The sequence below is a fragment of the Ursus arctos genome, unplaced genomic scaffold (assembly GCF_023065955.2).
Source record: "Ursus arctos isolate Adak ecotype North America unplaced genomic scaffold, UrsArc2.0 scaffold_9, whole genome shotgun sequence".
In the NCBI taxonomy this organism is placed as follows: domain Eukaryota; kingdom Metazoa; phylum Chordata; class Mammalia; order Carnivora; family Ursidae; genus Ursus; species Ursus arctos.
In genome coordinates, this window is record NW_026623111.1 from 64,262,947 (window position 1) to 64,283,929 (window position 20,983).

Sequence of the window (20,983 nt, forward strand, 5' to 3'; positions counted from 1 at the left end):
TTTCACCATGCAACCATGAGTTTAAGGCCTAGGAAACCAAGTTTTCTCATGCCAATTAAAAAAATACATATATTCCTGTTTCTCATGGCTCTGAGAATTAAATAAGAAAATAGATGGCAAATGAAGGTATATGTCCAATGTATGTTCAGTAAATGATAATTCACCTCCCTATTTCCTTGCACCACTTTTAAGCGGGGATTTTCTGGAACCCCAATCTTTCGATCAAGAACTTTTGGATCAGTATGGATACTGTCTTCACTCACTGAGGTTTTAGAAGGTAATTTTTTGAACTCTATAATTGAATTTCAGCACTCCTCTCTAAAATATCAACCTATGTAACTATTTATATTAAAAGTTACAGAAATTTTATTTGTGCAGTAAAAGGTGATACAGATATTGTGTGTGTGTGTGTGTGTGTGCGTGTGTGATTTCTGGTACTTTGGACTTGATTTTATATATTAGAGAAGAGAGGAGATAGGTATATAATTCTGGATCCATAAGACTTTGTTAGAAAAGAATAATTCATCAATAGATCGTATTTTATGAAAAGTGTTTCCAGTAATTACAGCTACCATTTAAAAGAAAAAATACATATATTGGACTCCCCAGGGGCAAGTTCAGTATTAGGAGCAAAGCAAGACTCATTCATCTCTTTGCCCCTCTAATTCAAAAACATCAGTTGTAATCTAAAAGGGAAACTATTTTCAAATACCAATAGGCACAGAGCTCTAATTCTGAGTCACATTTTGTGTAATCACAGCAAATTTTATAGTCACTATCCCCAAATGTTTTAATGTATTAATGCATTCAATCTTTGTCATAAGCTTATGAGTAGGTACTATTATTATTCTGAGAAAACAGGCTTGAAGAAGTTTAAGTAACTTATCCAAGTTACATAACTAGAAAGTAGTGAAGCTGGGATGCAAACCCAGGAAGTCAAATTTCAAAGCCTGCACTCTTAACCAACATGGTTAGTGGTTCTTAACCCTGACTCATTGGTCCCTTTTTATAACACATGATTTTGAGGCCCCTATTACTACCCAAATAAAAATCAGATAATATAACCTATCCATAAAGAATTAATGTAATGCACTAATTGTAATATGAGATAAATAAGAATTTATAAAACATTTATTTCACCATAAAAATAATTTAGAATTATGGTTTTAATTAGAAAATTTTAGGCATGACTACACTATTAGACCATCTATCTATCTGTCTGTCTAATCCTTGAAATTCCCAAAATGTCTAAGGGTGGTATTGCCCTAATGAAGAAACGCTACACTACTGTCCACTGACTTTCTACTGTCTTCGAGATCCTCTCTGTCAGAATTGTGCTCTCTCACTTTTTTCCTTCAGATAAGCATACCGAGATCCCTCATTTGTATAAATGAACATTATAAAATTATGTATAATCTCATTAATACACTATACTGTTTAATCTCCATGAACGAGTTTAAGGCACAAATAATTTTAAAAATTGAAAACTTCTCAGTAAGAACAGAACAAAGTTTTGCTCTAAAGAAATAAGTGTCAATTAAATCTAGTTTCAACCACCACTTATCTTGCCAATTAATTTCTTACCACTTAAGTTCAACGGCTGATTATACACTCTTACCCTTTTGAAGTTTGAAGTTCTTTAGCAACTAAAGTTCATTATGGGACAATCACACTTTTAGAAATAGTTTTAGAATTTGTTATAAAAACTCAACTAACACCTCACATTACTCAGTTTACAAAGAGGCAGACATAATTCCCCTCCATCCACCCAGCTGTTCATGAAAAAATAAAGGAGGGAGCCAAACCAAATCCCTTTCAAGCGCAGACCTGTTCTTTGCGACGCAGGCAGCTCGCTGGCAGCAGGCAGTGTACCTGTTGTTCCAGGAGGCAGTGCATAAGCTGAAGATGATGGTGGAGCTCCTGGTCCGCCATGCTGGAAGGATGCTCCAGAGGAAGGGGGAGGAGGGAAAGAAGCAGCAGAGCTGGAGGTAGGTGGAGAGGCCTGGTGCTGTGATGCATACAGCTGAGACTGCCCAGAATAGGAAGAAGCAGGAGATACGTAAGGGGTGTTAGGGTAAGCGTTTGAAGCAGAAGGAGCAACAGGCTGCTGAGGTCGATACATTGTTGACCCCCCTGTTCCGAAGGAATACTGCTGGGCTGGTTGATAAGCTACACCAAGGAGAAGAAACAGAAATTTTAATTAGTTATAAGTTTATTCAGATAGCAATTAAAAAAACCAAAATTATTTCATTCTACGGAAATTATTTTCATCATAATTCTTATAATAATGAGCTACAACTAAATATTAACACTTCTACGTTATGCTCTTGATACCTTGGATACCCTTAAATAATACTAAAAGTCATTGGATCCAATATTTGAAATTTGCCATCTCCAGACTGCTGTTGGCTATGAAAATCTTAGTGGGGCGCCTGGGTAGCTGAGTCGGTTGAGCATCTATCTGCCTTTGGCTCAGGTCATGATCTCAAGGTCCTGGGATGGGGTCCTGCGTTGGGCACCCTGCTCAGTGGGGAGGCTTCTACCACTTACTCTGCCCCTCCCCCTCAACTTGTCCTTTCTCTCTCGCTTCACTCTTAAATAAGTAGATAAGATCTTAAAAAAAAAAACAACTTTGAATCATCAGACCCAAGAACTGCAAAAGACTGACCCTTTTCTGAGACTTCCTGGCCCTCGGAAAAGACTGCAGTGACAGCTATGAGCCACTAGATGGAACCATGCAGGAATTACATGTTCAAAGCACTTCCCCTTAGAGTAAATTACAGGGACTTTCGTGGTGGCTCAACATCTCTCCCACTCTAAAAATTGTAGGGTGAGCACTATTGTTATGAATCAAATACCTTCTCCAACATCTGGTGATATCATCAGCTACTCAAACTGTGATTTTGAGCATAGATCCAGATTAATAGCCAACTCTCTATGGTCCCTGACAAAACAATTACTATACAATATTTTATATACTGTGCAGTTGGTTAACATTTTGATGCAAAGATCTGAGCCCAGATTAGAAAATACTATCACATTCTTCATGACCAAAGGAAGCTATGGACTTCTACAGAATGAATCTACTAGAGGGGCGCCTGGGTGGCGCAGTCATTAAGCGTCTGCCCTCAGCTCAGGGCGTGATCCCGGCGTTATGGGATCGAGTCCCATATTAGGCTCCTCCGCTATGAGCCTGCTTCTTCCTCTCCCACTCCCCCTGCTTGTGTTCCCTCTCTCGCTGGCTGTCTCTATCTCTGTCAAATAAATAAATAAATAAAATCTTAAAAAAAAAAAGAAAATCTACTAGAACTGTACTTATTTTACTCTGAAGAGAGCACAAGTGAAAAGCTGTGTCAAATCTGTATGCATGTTAAGAACATCCATTTTCGCACAGAACATGCTTATTAGGATTATTTCTTACTAGGCAGTGGCCTTTTGCTTTTGTAATAGTTGTTTAGTCATATAACTTTCCCCTTGGAGATTTTTATTTTTTTGCTCAATTAAATTTTAAAATCGTGGTGATATTTTCTAAGTGCAAATGCTTTCTAAAAAACAAAAGCCAATGGTAGGTACATGTCATTATTATACATCTGTCAAAATTCATAGTATGTTCAACACTAACAGTGTACCCTAAAGTAAACTATGGGCTTTGGGTGATAATGATGTGTCACTGTAGGTTCATTAACTATAACAAATGTTATCACTGGGGTGCAGGTTATTGATAGCGGAGGAGCTTGTGCATGGGGGCAGAGGGGATATTGGAACCTTCTGTACTATGTGCTATCTAAAACTGCTCTAAAATAAAGTCTATTTCTTAAAAAGATGATATAAATGGAAAACAACAAAAACAAATGTCCCTTGGAACCATTTTTCCAAAACTGGTTTGTGTCATCTTGCTTAAAGGAAAAGAACATGCAACCAAATCATTCCAAAAATTCTGTTGTTTTTTTTATACCCAAATCATGGGACAATTCACCGTGCTTAGTAATTGCTCAGGAACAGGAGCCAACTGTTCTGAATTGACTGATACAGGAGCTGTTTCCTGGCATGTTGATTCAGGATGCTTCCTAGGGAAACCAAGTTTCTCTCTCTCAAGTCCTACACTGAATGGTTCTTTCTTTACTTGTTAGAAGTGATTCGATCATGGGTTTGGAGCTCTAAAGCGAGTGCTTTCAACATTAGAATAAGACATTAGAATAAGACATGCGGCTGCGCAAGGACTTCAGGGTCACACTACTTACGCTGTGGCTGTGGATAAGGTGGTACCTGGGTGTGCATATGACCTGGAGATGTGGGAAGCTGAGCGGTGGCAGCATTTGGATTAACATTCCCATGCATTATGAAACCTGGAGGTGGAGGATTTTCTCCCTAGGGAATGAGAATATGATAAAAAGGAGGAGGATTACATTTGGAACCAAGAATCTTACCCAGATGGATTTATAATCTCTGAAATGGAATTGTGTTTATCTTTCTAAAAAAAAAAACACAGAACTTTGTTATATAAGAAACACTGCATTTTGCACATTCTATCTTCTTTAGAACACATCCTCTGAGCAACACGTCGTAAGTGATTTAAAGATTAAACAGGTCCAAAGTAATAAATGCAATGAATGGCAACAGATGCTAATAACTTAATAAAATAGTGTCAGTGATACTCATAATAAGTCACCAGGATTTTCCATCTCTACTAAATTCCATCCACTACTCCACACTTTGGAAATATAAGCGTATGTGCCACAAGGGAACTTTCGCTTCACTTCAATTTCTGCAATGCTCAAAAAACAAAGGAGAAAGAAAAAAGAAAATCTTCAGTGAAATCAGATTTAAACCACTGTTAGAACTTTAGTTGGTATTTTTCTAGCTGAGGTCAATTCAGAACTGCAAAAGAAGGAGAGGAATAAGAAAATAAACGAATTGTCCTAAAAATTGCCTCTTGCATCCTAAAGCATTAGAACGCAATAAGCAGGCAGACAGATGGGGGGGCTTAAGAAAAAAGGGGGGATAGAAAATATTTAACTATATATATTTAGGTGAGCGGAATTCTGCTCAAAGATGAATAATGAAGGATATACCTGTGTGTCAGAGGGAGAGGCTGCAGGTGGATGGCTGGGAAGGGCGGTAGGAGTTTTGTTACTCCAGGTAGTGACAGTAGGGGCAATTCTAACCTGAATTAAACAAAGAAATACCAATCACAGAAAATAAAAAATAAAAATGTTAAAAGAAGAAAAAAAAAACCCAAAAGGCATTAATAGCCAGACGCAAAGCAAAAAATAAGAGCAGCAAGATACTAGATGTTAGTCAAGCAATTGCTTTCAAGGTAGCTGGGATTCCAAAGAAAAACACATTCACAACAAAACAGGGGGAGGGAGACAGGAGAAAAATCACTACGAAAACCTAAATCAAAGCATAAAAACAATGCCATTCAAGTGTCAAGAATAGGGGGAAAAGGCTAGTTCCTGTAAGTAGGTAAGGGAAGAAGACACTGGGGGGAAAAAGGTAATTGAGTAAAAAAGTGATTTTGAAGCATTAATAGTATTCATGCTACTATCAGATCTGTAAACATATTGCTATAAGCTTCTCTTTCTGGATTTTATTAGAGTCACAAAAATCATATTAGTCCCATATGAGGCTTAGACACATACAATCAGAGACTATTAGAGACCATCCAGTCTAATCCCCACCTTTTACCATTGAGAAAACCAACACCCAGAGAAATGAAGGGGCTTGCTGAGGTCCATACAACTAGCTGGCGACATTGCTAGGACTGAATCAGGCCTCCTGATTCCCAGGCCAGTGTTTACTATACTACACTATGTTGCTTACCCTGGAGTCCTAAGATTTTCAAAAAAATTTTTAAGCCATCAAAATCTTTTTTGTCATGTTAACCTTCATAGAAACTCTTCATTCAGCATAAGACAAGCTTTAATCAAGAAAATCACTGCTTAATTTATTACTGATTTTGTTTTTCTTAATGCATGAGACTGCTAGGTCAAAGTATAACAAAAGTCTTCCAGTGTTTTTACATCTTCCCAGAAAGACAGATAAACCCAAGGACGTAAAGAGTAAATATTCTCTTTTCCCAATGTAGATAGAGGGTGTCTCACTTCAGTACGCTGAGAGACAACGTGATTGAACTAAAGGTGCTTGGGAGTTTCAACACCAAGCTGGCCATTGACTAGTCACATAATGCTAAGAAATTCAAGCTCTAAGTCTTAAATCTCTGGCTTGTCACTTGACCTCTCTGCCTCTCAGTTTTTCTAGCCATTGCCTGCTTTGCCCTACCTATGTCATAGACTTTCTAAAACTAGTGCAATCTCCAGAAGAGTAGGAAACTTCATCTGTTTTGTTTACCAATATACCTGTCATATAAACAGGTAAAATAAAGACAGGCACTCATAGTAAAGCTCTCAATAAATAATTGTCAAATAAAGGAAAAAACAAAACAGTTAAAATCAAATGCGATCTATTCTGATTAAGTATTAATCAAAAGTATAGGAGACAAAAAACACACAAATTGATCTTTTAATTTTCCATGATTTTATATTTACTTTTTCTGCAATGAAATTAAAAAAAGGCCTTGTCAACTCTACCAGTAATCTGTTGTATTTAATTTGATTAATTCATTTTTTAAATAATCTTTTGTATTTTAAAATGGGCAGAGTTCCTGCTTACTTTGTTATCAGTGAAGACCATTTATTACTTATGAAAATGTACTTTTCCTTCAAGAACGTGAAGGCTATCTGCAGGTCCAGAAATATAGTTTCTACACGAAATAGTAAAAGACAGTAAGATGCCACATTTTATGCCACTAAACGTTTGGGAATTTTAGTTTAATTACTTAATTAAAAAATATTTAATCATCTTCATAATCCCCATGACCTACAACTTCATACACCTTTGGTCATTCTCTAATATCCAAGTTGTCCAAAAAAAAGTGTATTCTAGGGGAGGCTGGCTCAGTCGGTTAAACATCCGCCTTTGGTTCAGGTCATGATCCTGATGTCCTGGGATCGAACCCGTATCGGGCCCCCTGCTTAGGAGGGAGTCTGCTTCTCCGTCCCCCTTCCCTCCATGATGCTCGCTCCCTCTCTCTCTCAAATAAATAAAATCTTAAAAAAAAAAGTGTACTCTGAATACTCTTTATTGTGCTGCTACAGAAGATAGAGTAAACCTATAATAATGATTCAGAATAAAATACTCAAAAAAGAGTACTTTTTCTAAGAATATTTTACAATACTAACCAAGTCACCCAAAAAATTGTTCCTACTACTTTACTTACAGTTTGTTGGATGAATCAAATTGTAGCAGTTTCAAGAACACATGTACATGTGTAAGGGAAGTTTGAGCGGTGAGAAATAAGAAGAAATCTCCCCAGAGAGCTTAAATTAATTTATATTTAAAAGATAATCTGTTTGACCAGATTAAAGTGACAATTAAAAAAAAAATACAGACCATAAATACCACTTCCTAGAATATAAAAAGAAGAACTATTAAAATAATATGTTGTCTAGTTTTATCATAGCAGATTAAGGTTTCTTACCCAATAAACTAAAACCACCAATTTGAATAGAAATATATAAATGTTCCTACTTAATCTGGTACTGTATCACTCACATGTGGATAATATTGTTGAGCTGGAACTCTGGGCATCTGTGTGTGGCCAGCCATTGGTCCAGGCCTGCCCTTGGGCAGCTGCTGCCTCTCATAAGGAATTTTAGGTGATTCCTGTCCTGGTACAGGCTGTCCTTGTGCTCTACAAAGTCTGTCACGAAGCTGCACAATATTTGGCTATAATAAGCAATGGAAGAAAACAAAGCAATTGTTAGAATTCACCCAACTATATGACAGCATGTTGCTTTTCTTCAAGTAAGCTTGATCGGTCATATGCTCCTTGTTTATATACTGTGTCCTATATAACAGACCCTGGCACATGAGGGTTTCACATCATGGTTTCTGATACTCAAGACTGATACCAAAGGTCCATGATACATAGTGTACTTATAATTTAACTGAGACAGGGATTTTTAATTATGCCCACCGCATAGTAATATGTAAGATCAATGTCACTTATCATCTCTGGTCTTTTGTATTTTCTTGTAGTTGAGTAACGCTCACATATCATAAAAGTAGTTAAAAAAAATACAACTTTGGGGGCGCCTGGGTGGCACAGTCGTTAAGCGTCTGCCTTTGGCTCAGGGCGTGATCCCAGCGTTCTGGGATCGAGCCCCACATCAGGCTCCTCCGCTATGAGCCTGCTTCTTCCTCTCCCACTCCCCCTGCTTGTGTTCCCTCTCTCGCTGTCTGTCTCTATCTCTGTCAAATAAATAAATAAAATCTTAAAAAAAAAATACAACTTTGTTTCTTTATAGGGAAAAAAGGTCCCCCAAAAGAATCAACTACTAAAGACGGTGATGGAAGAAAATGGTGATCTGAAAAGGAGAGGAAAATTAAAAAAAAAAAAAAAAAGATGTTGGAAGTAAGTTAAAAGAGTAAGATGTCACACTCACGACAGCTTATACAGAACTATAATTATATAGATCTATAAGTGTGAGTTGACCACAAACATGTTCTAGGTATTAACAAACAACAACAAAAAAGTAATGTTAAATATTTCAGCAAGAACTGATTTTAATATCTTTAAAAATCATACACTTCTATAAATTTGTTAAGGGTTTAAAGCTGTCATTTAAACTTTAAGCTATACTTTATTGCCAATTAGGGAGGAAGATTAGATACTATAATGATATCACAAAGTCTCAGGACATATTCCCCAGAAAATACTAAGGGTCTACAGAGATACATAGAAGACAGCAACTTTGAAATTGTTTATTTTTACATAAAGAACGTTCTTCAAAAGTCCAAAGAAAACACGAAGAATAATGTGTAGAAATGTATGTGGTTATAAACGGTATTGAAAATAAAGAGTTTAATACTAAGGCTAGAAGAGCTAAAGGTTTTAGATTAAGTTACTCTTAAAATAAAGGGTCTTATAACTCAATATAATAACAGGGTCTTATTAAGTAAAAAGGCATAAAACTATTATGCCAAAGTCATCATAAAGTCTATGTTTCTATTCTACCTAATATTCTCATAAACAATTTAGAAAGATATGACATATAAATGTGTTCAAAACCAACTAGTCATATCTCCATAATCCTGGAACTAAGATAAAAGTATTTTTACTCAATGAAATTACTCAAGGAAATTTATCAATAATTCCCTAGGACAGACAAAATACTGAAAACACTTAACTAAAACAAATCCATTAAAAACAAAATAAAGTTTATAATAAAAAGTATAGAAATAAGAAAATATCATCAAGGCTCAAAATTCAGCTCTGTCAGACACACAATACGGATATCAACATCCTACTTGTGGAAAACTGTCCTCAAATCCCACCCTACTTTCCACCCATGCTCCATTATTAAATTTAGGTTGTCCTCTTCCGTGCTTCCACAGCCCTACTACCTCTATCACATCATGTATCACTTTTGGAATCATATGTTTACTTGTCTATATTCAGTTTGAGTTTGGAAACTCCTTCAGGAAAAGAATCCTGGTGATCGTGTCCATCACTATATAGTCAGTCACTTACTGAATTCCACTGCATTGAAAAAGCCCATTTTAACAGACACCAAATAAAAACACTAAATTAGATATGTAATTCTCTCTGCTCTGAGTACTTTAAAAATATACTTGTCCTAGGGTGCCTGGGTGGCTCCGTTGGTTAAGCATCTAACTCTTGATTTCAGCTCAAGTCATGATCTCAGCATTGTGGGCTGGAGCCCGATGTTGGGCTCCACACTGGGCATGGAGCCTGCTTAGGATTCTCTCTCTACTTCTCCCTATGCCCGTCCCCACTCCCTACTCCCCCCGCCCCCAAATACACAGACACACACATACACACACACACACACGTTCCCAGAAAATATCAGACTGGAATGGTATATAAAATGAACTTCTTCACTAATATCTTTGTCTGGGGTGGCATTTTAAAAGCACAACCCCATTTGTTTGGTTAAGTATTAAATATTTATGGCTTTTCAACATGGAAGATTCCTACAAAGAACCTTGTACGAAGAATCAGCATTTGGCTTAAGAAACAAAAAGTTGGTCCTCTCCCCATTTATTTTCCTCAAATACTATGCCCCTCAGTACAAAGGGATCTATCATACTACAAGAGTATCCTATCTCTCTGATACAGTCTGGCTACACCTTAAATGATCCTTGAATAATTGTCAGTAACATTCACCTATAGTCAGATGATAGAAATTCAACTGCTCTAAAACATTCTACCTACCAATATGCTTAATACTGAGTCCTACCTACTGGACTCACCTTATTCACATATTAAAAGAAGAAAATGGTCAATTCTAATTACCTGGTTGGTGTTTTCAGGAAGAAAAGCCAAGGCTGCAGCAATACTGCCTTGGGCTGCCAATAAATTGGCATACTGACTCATCTTCTCAGCCAAAAGAACTCCTACAGTATTGGTGTCCATGGCTTGGGTGAGTTGTACAGCTTTTCTCAGGATGACAACTTTCTCAATAAGATCCTAAATGAGAAAAAGAAGGGAGAAAGAAGGAAAACCACACAAAGATACCAAGAGGTGTATGAAAGAAAGCAGGAAAAGATAAAGAGTTATGAAGGTTTCTAAAACCTACTAAAAGTACATCTTATTATCCTCTTTCTTAAAAACATCTGCAACAGCTGACCACAATTTAGGTAAACTGAAAAAGTAAGGAGGAAGAAGGTCTCTTATTCATGGATAAGGCATAGGTTACCACCTTTTTCTAAATATCCTTAAACTGCCAGATACTTGTCTTGTGAGCTCAAGTAGACAAATATTCAAAGTGAAAGTGACAGGCAGATACCCAAAGGCAGAAGCTGGGTTCCAGCAGGTATAAAATGAATTATGACTAAAAACATCATACTGGCTACACTATGAAAACAGTACTACATGAGGTGACCTCCGATGAGCTTACTATTTCAACCTAAAGTTTCTCATGTTGCTCTTTGATACCAATTATTTCAACAACAGGGAGCCTAAAGTAAAGCACAAGAATATCCCACCTATCTACCCTTCAAAGGTACACAGATCCAGAAGTATGAAGCAAGTGTGCTTTTTCTCAGAAGCACTTAGAAGGAAAGCCTTGATTTCCTACCAGATTTTCAATTTCAACAGAGTGATCTTTAAAGTAACAACTCTATTGAGAAAATCTCTTTCCACAGAGAAAAAGAAATATACTTGAATAAGTATTATGAGACTCTGCTGGTTAAATGCTTGGAAAAAAAGATCTAAATATATAGTTACTCAGTGGCTGAGAAGAGTCCCCATATTTTTTACTCCCCCTCTTGCCCAGGTTGTAGTGCTATATGGGATTCCATTTACTTCTTACTTTCATTTTCTCTGAACTATGAGTATCTTAATCTATTCTCTATTGGTACTGGGGATGCCTCCCATTTCTTGCCCACAGCGAGAGAGAAGCATGAGGAAAAAGAAGTAAAGTAAACTCAAGAAGTAAACTCTAGGGCTGTTTTCATGCTATTGCCATCTGCTTCCCCCAATAAACTATCAAAGTATAACCTTGATTTCATAAACAGTTGTGATTCCCATTTTACCTATTCCATCATTTCATACTTTGTCCCTCCAACTATGGCTACAAAGATACATAAATTATCCAGCAAAGGAACTTCTAAAATATAGATAACTAAGGTGAAAGCAATGACCTATTGTAACAAATCAATTTCTAAAATATAAGTAGGGTGAGAGACAACACAAGAAAGGAAGCACCTTTTGTTTCAAAGATACCAACCTGAAGGGACAAAGGATTGCTTCCATCTTGAGCTTTAGTCCAACATGCAACTAGTTTCTCTACATTCCCTGCACAAATATAGCAGAGACATGCTTGAGTCTGCAGAAGGCTATCACCTTCACTTTCAAGCCTGGTTCCCAAAAGATCTAAAGATCAAGAGGAAAACAAAGTAAGATTATACTCAAAGCAATCTGTATGTGAAGTTGTAAGTATGCCAATAATATTTCCAGAAGTATGAATTAAACTTTAGAACCAATGAGTAGTAGATAGAAACAAAATCACTGTTATCTAAATGTTCAGTAAATATTTATGTTAAAAGAATGGAAGTGTGTGACTAATTGTATATAATAAATGGCTTGACAAGATTCTATATACCTAGCTACAGAATGAATTTCCATTAGTTATATTAAAAAATAATAAATGGGAACAATATTTGAAGGGAAAAATTCCAATGAATATTTAACTCCATTTCATCATATCTGATGTTTGTGTAAGTAGTAGACTAAAATACGGCACATTCGGAATGAACATCAATGGTAGGTAGGACTACTATAAATTATTTATGATAATAAAGTTAAAACCGTATAACTTTCATATTCTCATGCTTTCAAGGTAGCAAATGGTTAGTTGTTCTTATGCCAGCAGCCTAAAGCTTCTGTTCTTACAAATAAGAAGTATCATTCCTTAGCCACCCATCTAGTCATGGCCTTTGATGGTAATTTGTAATTTCCATTCAAATGCTATAATTACTAATTTTATCAAGCTAATATTTTATTTTTTTATTTTTAAAGATTTTATTTATTTGACAGAGAGAGAGAGAACAAGCAGGGGGAGAAGCAGAGGCTGAGGAAGATGGAGACTCCCCACTGAGCAGGGAGCCCAATGTAGGGCTCAATCCCAGGACCCCAGCAACATGACCCGAGCAGAAGGCAGGCGCTTCAATGACTGAGCCACCCAGGTCCCCTATCAAGCTAATATTTATTAAGTGAGAGCTGATTATTTGCAATTTTACAAATAATAGACTAAGGCTTAGAAAGTAATCTTTCCTAGGTCATCCAGTCAGTAAGTGGCAGAGGCAAGATTCCACGTCTGGTCCGCCTGAAACCAAAATCATTAAAAATAATGACTAGGTATGGAGAAATAATGTAGTTAATAATTCTGAGAAAAGCATTCAAATGAGAAATTCCTTTTCTTATTGAGTGATTAGCTGGTTTGCAAAAATTTTTAATAATATCTGTCAGTAATTTTATTTAATAAATATAAATATAAGGCTCATTTTCTTACCACAAAGGGCTGAAAACTCATCTGGTTTAGCATAAGTCAACACTGCTGCTAAAGCCTCTCTCCAATTTTTAAGGTCACAAGACTCAACAATTTCTTTCCAGTTCTTCATCACCACTGCAGTAATTAGCTTAAGAAAGGAAAATAAAGCGAGAATTAAAAGCCTTTGGTATATTAGTAAAAATTAACTTTGGCTAACCAATCATATCATTCAAAACTACTATTCAAAGTATTTCATGCAGAATAAAGCAGCAGCAAAGTGAAGTATATCCTTGAACCAACTGACATAAAAGATGGTTATTATTTTTCTTAAAAAAAAATCAAACGAACATATTTTGTAAATAGGCTGGGAAGGAAAAGTATAGGGTTAATATTTAACAGGAAAACATGACCTGGTTTGATGGATCAGGAAAAACCTTCTGAGTACATGTGAGATATGAAGTCAGAATTAACTTCATCAAGAAGAAAACAGGTCAGGAAACAGGAAGACAACAAAAGAGTAGGAGGACCCTAGGCTTACCTTGTCCTATGACTATAACTAGATAATTATCCAATTATCCTAAATACCCTAGAAGTTGAAAATGAGTCAAGGAACACACACACATGGATATAAAATATAATAACCCATATAAACAATGGGAGGAGAGGAGAAAAGAATGAGCTCAAACTTTAACATCTTCATGTAAACTGCTATATGCAGAAGAGGCTATATACAAACCTAATGGTAATGACAGATCAAAAACCACTAATAAACATGCAAGGAATAAAGAGAAAGAAATTCAAATACATCACTAAAAAAGAAATCAGCAAAATGTGAAAGAAAGACAAGAAAGAATCAGAGAAAATCTCCAGGAACAACCAAGTAATAAAAGAGCAATAAATATGTATCGATCAATAATTACTTGAATATAAATGGACTAAACACCTCAATTAAAAGACAAAGGGTGTCAGAATGGATAAAAAAACAAGACCCATCTATATGCTGCTTACAAGAGACTCATTTTAGACCTAACGACACCTGCAGATTGAAAGTGAGGGAGTGGAGAAACATTTGTTAAGCAAACGGACATCAAAGAAAGTCGGAATAGCAATACTTAAATCAGACAGACTAGACTTTAAAACAAAGATTGTAACAAGAGACAAAGGAGGACACTATATAATAATAAAGAGGACAATCCAACAAGATGATAAAACAATTGTAAATATTTATGCACCCAACATGGGAGCGCCCAAATATATAAAACACTTAATAACAAACTTAAAAGAACTCATTGACAATAACACAAAAACAGTAGGGGACTTTAATAACTCACTTACATCAATGGACAGATCTAAACAGAAAATCAACAAGGAAACAAAGGCTTTGAATGACACACTGGATCAGATGGACTTAACAGATATATTCAGAACATTCCATCCTAAAACAGCAGAATACACATTCTTTTCAAGTGCACATGGAACGTTCTCCAGAACAGGTCATATATTAGGTCACAAAACAGGCCTCAACAAACATAAAAAGAATGAAGTAATACTATGCAACTTTTCTGACCACAATGTTATTAAACTGGAAATCAGCCAAAAGAAAAAAATCTGGAAAGATCATAAATACATGCGGGTTAAATAACATGCTACTGAACAATGAATGGGTCAACCAGGAAATAAAAAAAGAAATAAAAAAAGTATATGGAAACAAATGAAAATGAAAACACAATGGTGCAAAACCTCTGGGATGCAGCAAAGTGGTTCCAAGAGGGAAGGATATAGCAATACGGGCCTACCTCAAGAAGCAAGAAAAATCTCAAGCAACCTAACCTTACACCTAAAGAAGCTAGCAAAAGAACAACAAACGAAGCCCAAAGCCAGCAGAGGGAAGGAAATAATAAAGATTAGAGCAGAAATAAATGATACAGAAAATTAAAAAAGCAATAAAACAGATGAATGAAACCAGGAGCTGGTTCTTTGAAAAAATTAATAAAACTGATAAAGCTCTAGCCAGATTTATCAAAAAGAAAAGAGAAGGACCCAAATAAGTAAAATCACAAATGAGAGAAGAGAAGTAACAACCAACACCACAGAAATACAAACAATTATAAGAGAATATTATGAAAAACTATTATGCCAACAAATTGGACAACCTAGAAGAAATAGGTAAACTCCTAGAAACATAAATTACCAAAACTGAAACAGGAAGAAATAGAAAATAGAAAATTTGAACAGACCAATAACCAGCAATGAAATTGATTCAGTAATCAAAAAACTCCCAAAGAACAAAAGTCCAGGACCAGATGGCTTCACAGACAAATTCTACCAAACATTTAAAGAGTTAATACCTATTCTTCTCAAACTACTCCAAAAAATAGAAAAGAAAACTTCCAAATTCATTCTATGAGGTCAGCATTACCCTGATACCAAAACCAGATAAAGACACCACAAAAGGGGCGCCTGGGTGGCTCAGTCGGCTGGGCGTCTGCCTTTGGCTCGAGTGGTGATCTCGGAGTCCTGGGACGAGCCCCACATTGGGCTCCCTGCTCAGCAGGAAGTCTGCTTCTCCCTCTCCCTCTGCTCATCCCCCTGCTCATGCTCTCCCGCCTCTCTCTCTCAAATAAATAAAATCTTAAAAAAAAAAAAAAAAAAAGACATCACAAAAAAGAACTATAGGGGCACCTGGGTGGCTCAGTTTAGCATCCGGCTCTGGTTTTGGCTCAGGCTGTGATCTCAGGGTTGTGAGATCAAGCCCATGTAGGGCTCTATGTTTCGCATGGAGTCTGCTTGTCCCTCTTCCTTTGCTCCTCCCCCCCTCCCTGCTTGCACTCTCTGTCTCAAATAAATGATAAATAAAATCTTAAAAAAAAAAAAAGAACTACAGGCCAGTATCTCTGATGAACACAGACGCAAAAATCTTCAACAGAATACTAGCAAACTGAATCCAACAATACATTAAAAAAATCATTCATCACGATCAAGTAGGATTTATTCCTGATTACAAGGGTGGCTCAATATTCGCAAATCAATGTGATACATCATATCAATAAGAGAAAGGATAAGAACCATATGATCCTTTCAACAGATTCAGGAAAAAACATTTGATAAGGTACATCCATTCATGATAAAAACCCTCAATAGTGTAGGTTTAGAAGGAACACACCTCAACATAATAAAGGCCACATATGAAAACGCACACATAAAATCATCCTAAATGGGGAAAAACTGAGAACTTTTTTCCTCTATGGTCAGGAACAAGATAGGGATGTCCACTCTCACCACTTTTAATTCAATATAGTACTGGAAGTCCTAGCCTCAGCAATCAGACAACAAAAAGAAATAAAAGCCATTCAAATTTGGCAAGCCAGAAGTCAAACTTTCACTATATGCAGATGACATGATACTCTATTATGTAGAAAACCCAAAGACTCCACCAAAGAATTGCTAGAACTGACATAGGAATTTAGTAAAGCCACAGGATACAAAAATCAATGTACAGAAATATGTTGCACTTCTATACACCAATAATGAGGTAGTAGAAAGAGAAATTAAGGGATCAATTCCATTCACAACTGCACCAAAAATAGTAAGATACCTAGGAATAAACCTAACCAAAGAGGTAAAAGACTCATACTCTGAAAACTATAAAACACTGATGAAAGAAATTGAAGATAACCAAAGAAATGGAAAGATATTCCATGCTCATGGACTGGAAGAACAAATATTGTTAAAATGTCTATACTACCCAAAGCAATCTATACGTTTAATGTAATCACTATCAAAATACCAACAGCATTTTCCACAGCGCTAGAACAATAATCAGTGTAGAACCACAAAAGACCCCGAAGAGCCAAAGAAATCTTGAAAAAGAAAAGCAAAGCTGGAGGCATCACAATTATGGAATTCAAGGTATATTACAATGCTGTAGTCATCAAGACAGTATGGTACTGGCATGAAAACAGATACATAGATCAACAGAACAGAAAACTCAGAAATGAATCTACAACTATATGGTCAACTAATCTTCAACAAAGCAGAAAGAATATCCAATGGAAAAAAGACAGTCTCTTCAACAAATCGCGTTGGGAAAATTGGACAACAACATTCAAAAGAATGAAACTGGATCACTTTTTTACACCATACACAAAAACAGATTCACAATGGATGAAAGGCCTAAATATAAGACAGGAAACCATAAAAATCCTAAAGGAGAACACAGGTCGTAACCTCTTTGACATCAGCTGTAGCAACTTCTTTTTAGATATGTCTCCTGAGGCAAGGGAAACAAAAGCAGAAATAAACTATCGGGACTACATCAAAATAAAAACCGTCTGCACAGCGAAGGGCAACCAACAAAACTAAAAGTCAACCTATGGAATGGGGGAAGATACTTGCAAATGACATATTTGATAAAGGGTTAGTATCCAAAATATATAAAGAATTTATAAAATTCAACACCCAAAAAATAATCCAGTTAAAAAATGCCAGAAGACATGAATAGACATTTTTCCAAAGAAGACATACAGATGGCCAACACACACATGAAAAGATGCTCAACATCACTCATCATCAGGGCAATAAAAATCAAAATTACAATGAGATACCATCTCATACCTGTCAGAATTACCAAAACTAACAGCACAGGAAACAACAGATGTTGGCAATGATGCAGAGAAAGGGGAACCCTCTTATACTGTTGGTGGGAATGCAACTGCTGCAGCCAGTGTGGAAAACACCATGGTGGTTCCTCAGAAAGTTAAAAACAGAACTACCCTATGATCCAGCAATTCCACTATGAGGTATTTACTCAAAGGATACAAAAATACTGCTTTGAAGGGATACAAGCACCCCAATGTTTAAAGCAGCATTATCAACAATAGCCAAATTATGGAACGAGCCCAAATGTCCACTGCCTGCTGAATGGATAAAGAAGTGGTATATATAGACAATGGAATATTACTCAGCCATAAAAAAGAATGCCATCTTGCCATGTGCAATGATGTGGATGGAGCTAAAGAGCATTATGTTAAGCAAAATAAGTCAGTCAGAGAAAGACAAATACCATATGATTTCACTCATATGTGGAATTTAAGAAACAAAATAGGCAAAGGGGAAAAAAAAGAGAGAGGGGCAAACCAAGAAAGCGACTCTTAACTATAGAGAACAAACTGATGGTTACCGGAATGAAGGTGGATGGAAGGAATGGGTGAACTAGGTGATGGGGATTAAGGAGTGCACTTGCTGTGATGAGCACCGGGTGCTGTATGGAAGTGCTGAATCACTTATATTGTATACCTGAAACCTATATTACAATGTATATAAACTGGAATTTAAATTAAAACAAAAAAAAAAAAAAAAGAAAGAAAGAAAAGAAAAAAACAACATTCCAGGGCAAGGGAACAGGAGGTGCAAAGTCCCAAGGGAGAAAGGCACATAGAGTGTGTGAGAAACCGAAAGGCAACTGGTGTGGCTGAAAGATAACGGGGAGGGAGTGGCACGAGATAAGGCAGGGGAGACTGACAGCAACCAGTGCTGACAGGGCTAAACACTGAGACAACTTTATGGAAAGAAATTTAATAGCATTAAGCAGGGGCTTAAAAATGTTCAGACTCTCTGCACCAAAAATTCTTTTCATAGGACTTACAGCCTCATTAAACAATTAGAAATCATACAAAATTCTTAGGTACAACAAAGATGTTTATCACTATCTTATCTGTATTAGGAAAAATATTAGAAACTGCCTGAACACCCCAAAAATGAGAGAAGTAATATATCCTTATAACAACACATTATAGAGCAATTAAAAATTTTTGTAAGAATATTTAATGATATAGTAAACCATTTACAACGTAAGTGGCAATATAGATAAGCAAAACCACACACACACACACACACACACACACACACACACACACATATATATGGTACTGATTCTGTTTTTAAAAAATTCTACAAATACACAGAAAGAGGTACAAAAGGGTATGTACCAATTTGATGGAAGAATGAGAATTTTAAAATTAACATTTTTATCTTTAAATTTTCCTATATTTTAACTTTTCTACAATAAAAAACCGAAAAGCACTTTTCGTTAAAAAAGTTATATACACAAAATACAAAAAATAAAAATAATAACTGCCAAACTATCAACAATAACTATTTCTAGTTCAAGGAATTATGAATGGGTTTTTTGTTCTTTACTGTTTTCTGCATTTTAGTTATCTTTAATAAAAGTTTTTATAATCAGATACGTGTTATAGTTTATATTTTTAAGATAACATACCCTGGTAATTTTGCTTTGGGATTTTGCAAAGTACTTTTTCTGCGTTTGAGCCAAGAGTTCTTGTCCACCTGCTATGGCCAATATAATGGCATCAGCCATGCGGTTATCATGTAAACAAAGGTCAACAGCACTCTCAAAGTTACCCGTCAGCAAAGCCTGAGTAATTAAACCATCAATATCTGCAATGAGGAAACAATACACCCAGGTTAAATAAAGTTTTTGCTACAAGAAAACATTTTATACCTATCAATTTTTACATGTACACACAAAGGAGAAAACAATGCTAATTTCTGAATATGACTGGTGGATTAATTTCTAACACAAGTTTTTGAGGTCTATGGAAATATACTGACATGCATGTAAGTAAATCAGGTAAAATAACACATTTTTCAGATTGTTTATACTGGAATAATAGAGATTGTTATACAGTTTTTTATCACATAGATGTCAGAATATACCACTATCTCCAAGAGACTAATTACATATACTAAATAACTGAGTTCTTCTTTTCAACCCTCTACCACTTGTAACAAAACATTTGTAATCTAAACTTAGGGACTATCTGCTTTCAAATAGTTAAAAGTCAAAATGAAATAGGTATTTACCGCCGCTGATGGAGATGTTAAATGTTCCTCCTGCTGATGGTAGAAATTCAGATTCTTGTTTTCCCTCTTTAATGCACTAAAGAGATGGGAAGGCAGCAATTTAGCCAGGATGAAACTGGAATAATTCACTGGCAAACAAGATCTATATATAATTATTCACCTACTGACTAGATGACAGGCCAAGTTATTCCAGAAAAGTTCTCAGATCTAAGACTTTCCTAAGTATTAATTCCCATTATACAATCATAAATAAAATAAAAGGTCATCAAGAATAATGTTAAAAAAAAAAGGATACGTATCTATTAAGGATACATATCTATTACTGGTAGCTCAGAAATTACTGAAGAATCTTTGTTTTCTTAGATACTTCAAATAAGAATAGCTTGAAAAATGCAAAATATACGTTTTTTATTTTACCGTATTACGATTTTAAAACAACCCTGCTGCTATACATCTAAAATTTTCTACATGTCTAAAAATCTCTGCCCAATCATTAGGTTTAGTTATAAGAAGGTCTTTTTATTTTAACCGAATCAGTCATGAAAAAAAAATTACCTGGTGCCCTTGTACAAACGCTATATAAAAGACTATACGAATACACTCAAATTCAATTACAGATTTTGTATTCCCTTAAATTAGTCATACCTGCAGTAGCAGGTTGGTCTGGTAAAAAGATACACAGTTCTGTTATAAACTTCTGAGACTACCTGTAAGACTACCTGTAAGAAATTCTATATTTTCTTTCTTTAGAAGAAAAGAAACATAAGGAAGGCATACTGCTGGCAAATAGTTTAAATGCTTTCTATGTATAAAAATTCACAAGAAGACAAAAATAAATCAGAGATTATAGAGAAATTTTTAAAGAAAAACATAGCTGTCTTTCATGAGATAAAATACCTATCTTCTGTGCTTGTGTTACCTACACATCTGAATGTAAGTGCTTAGTATTCAAAGTCAGGGGCATTTCTGGATTGGGGAATTTTAGTGCAGGGTACAGCATAGCATCATCTGTAAATAAT

General features: G+C 35.8%; 1 protein-coding gene across 1 annotated transcript in view; it reads right to left on the bottom strand.

Moving 5' to 3' along the window:
- SEC31A (SEC31 homolog A, COPII coat complex component) overlaps positions 1-20,983 on the bottom strand; it is a 73,393-nt gene that overhangs the window by 18,018 nt on the left and 34,392 nt on the right. Inside the window, 8 exon segments of the mRNA XM_026509852.4 lie at positions 1,828-2,169; positions 4,242-4,368; positions 7,615-7,788; positions 10,382-10,555; positions 11,817-11,962; positions 13,101-13,227; positions 19,360-19,538; positions 19,965-20,040. Coding sequence (XP_026365637.3) covers positions 1,828-2,169; positions 4,242-4,368; positions 7,615-7,788; positions 10,382-10,555; positions 11,817-11,962; positions 13,101-13,227; positions 19,360-19,538; positions 19,965-20,040 — 1,345 coding nt within the window.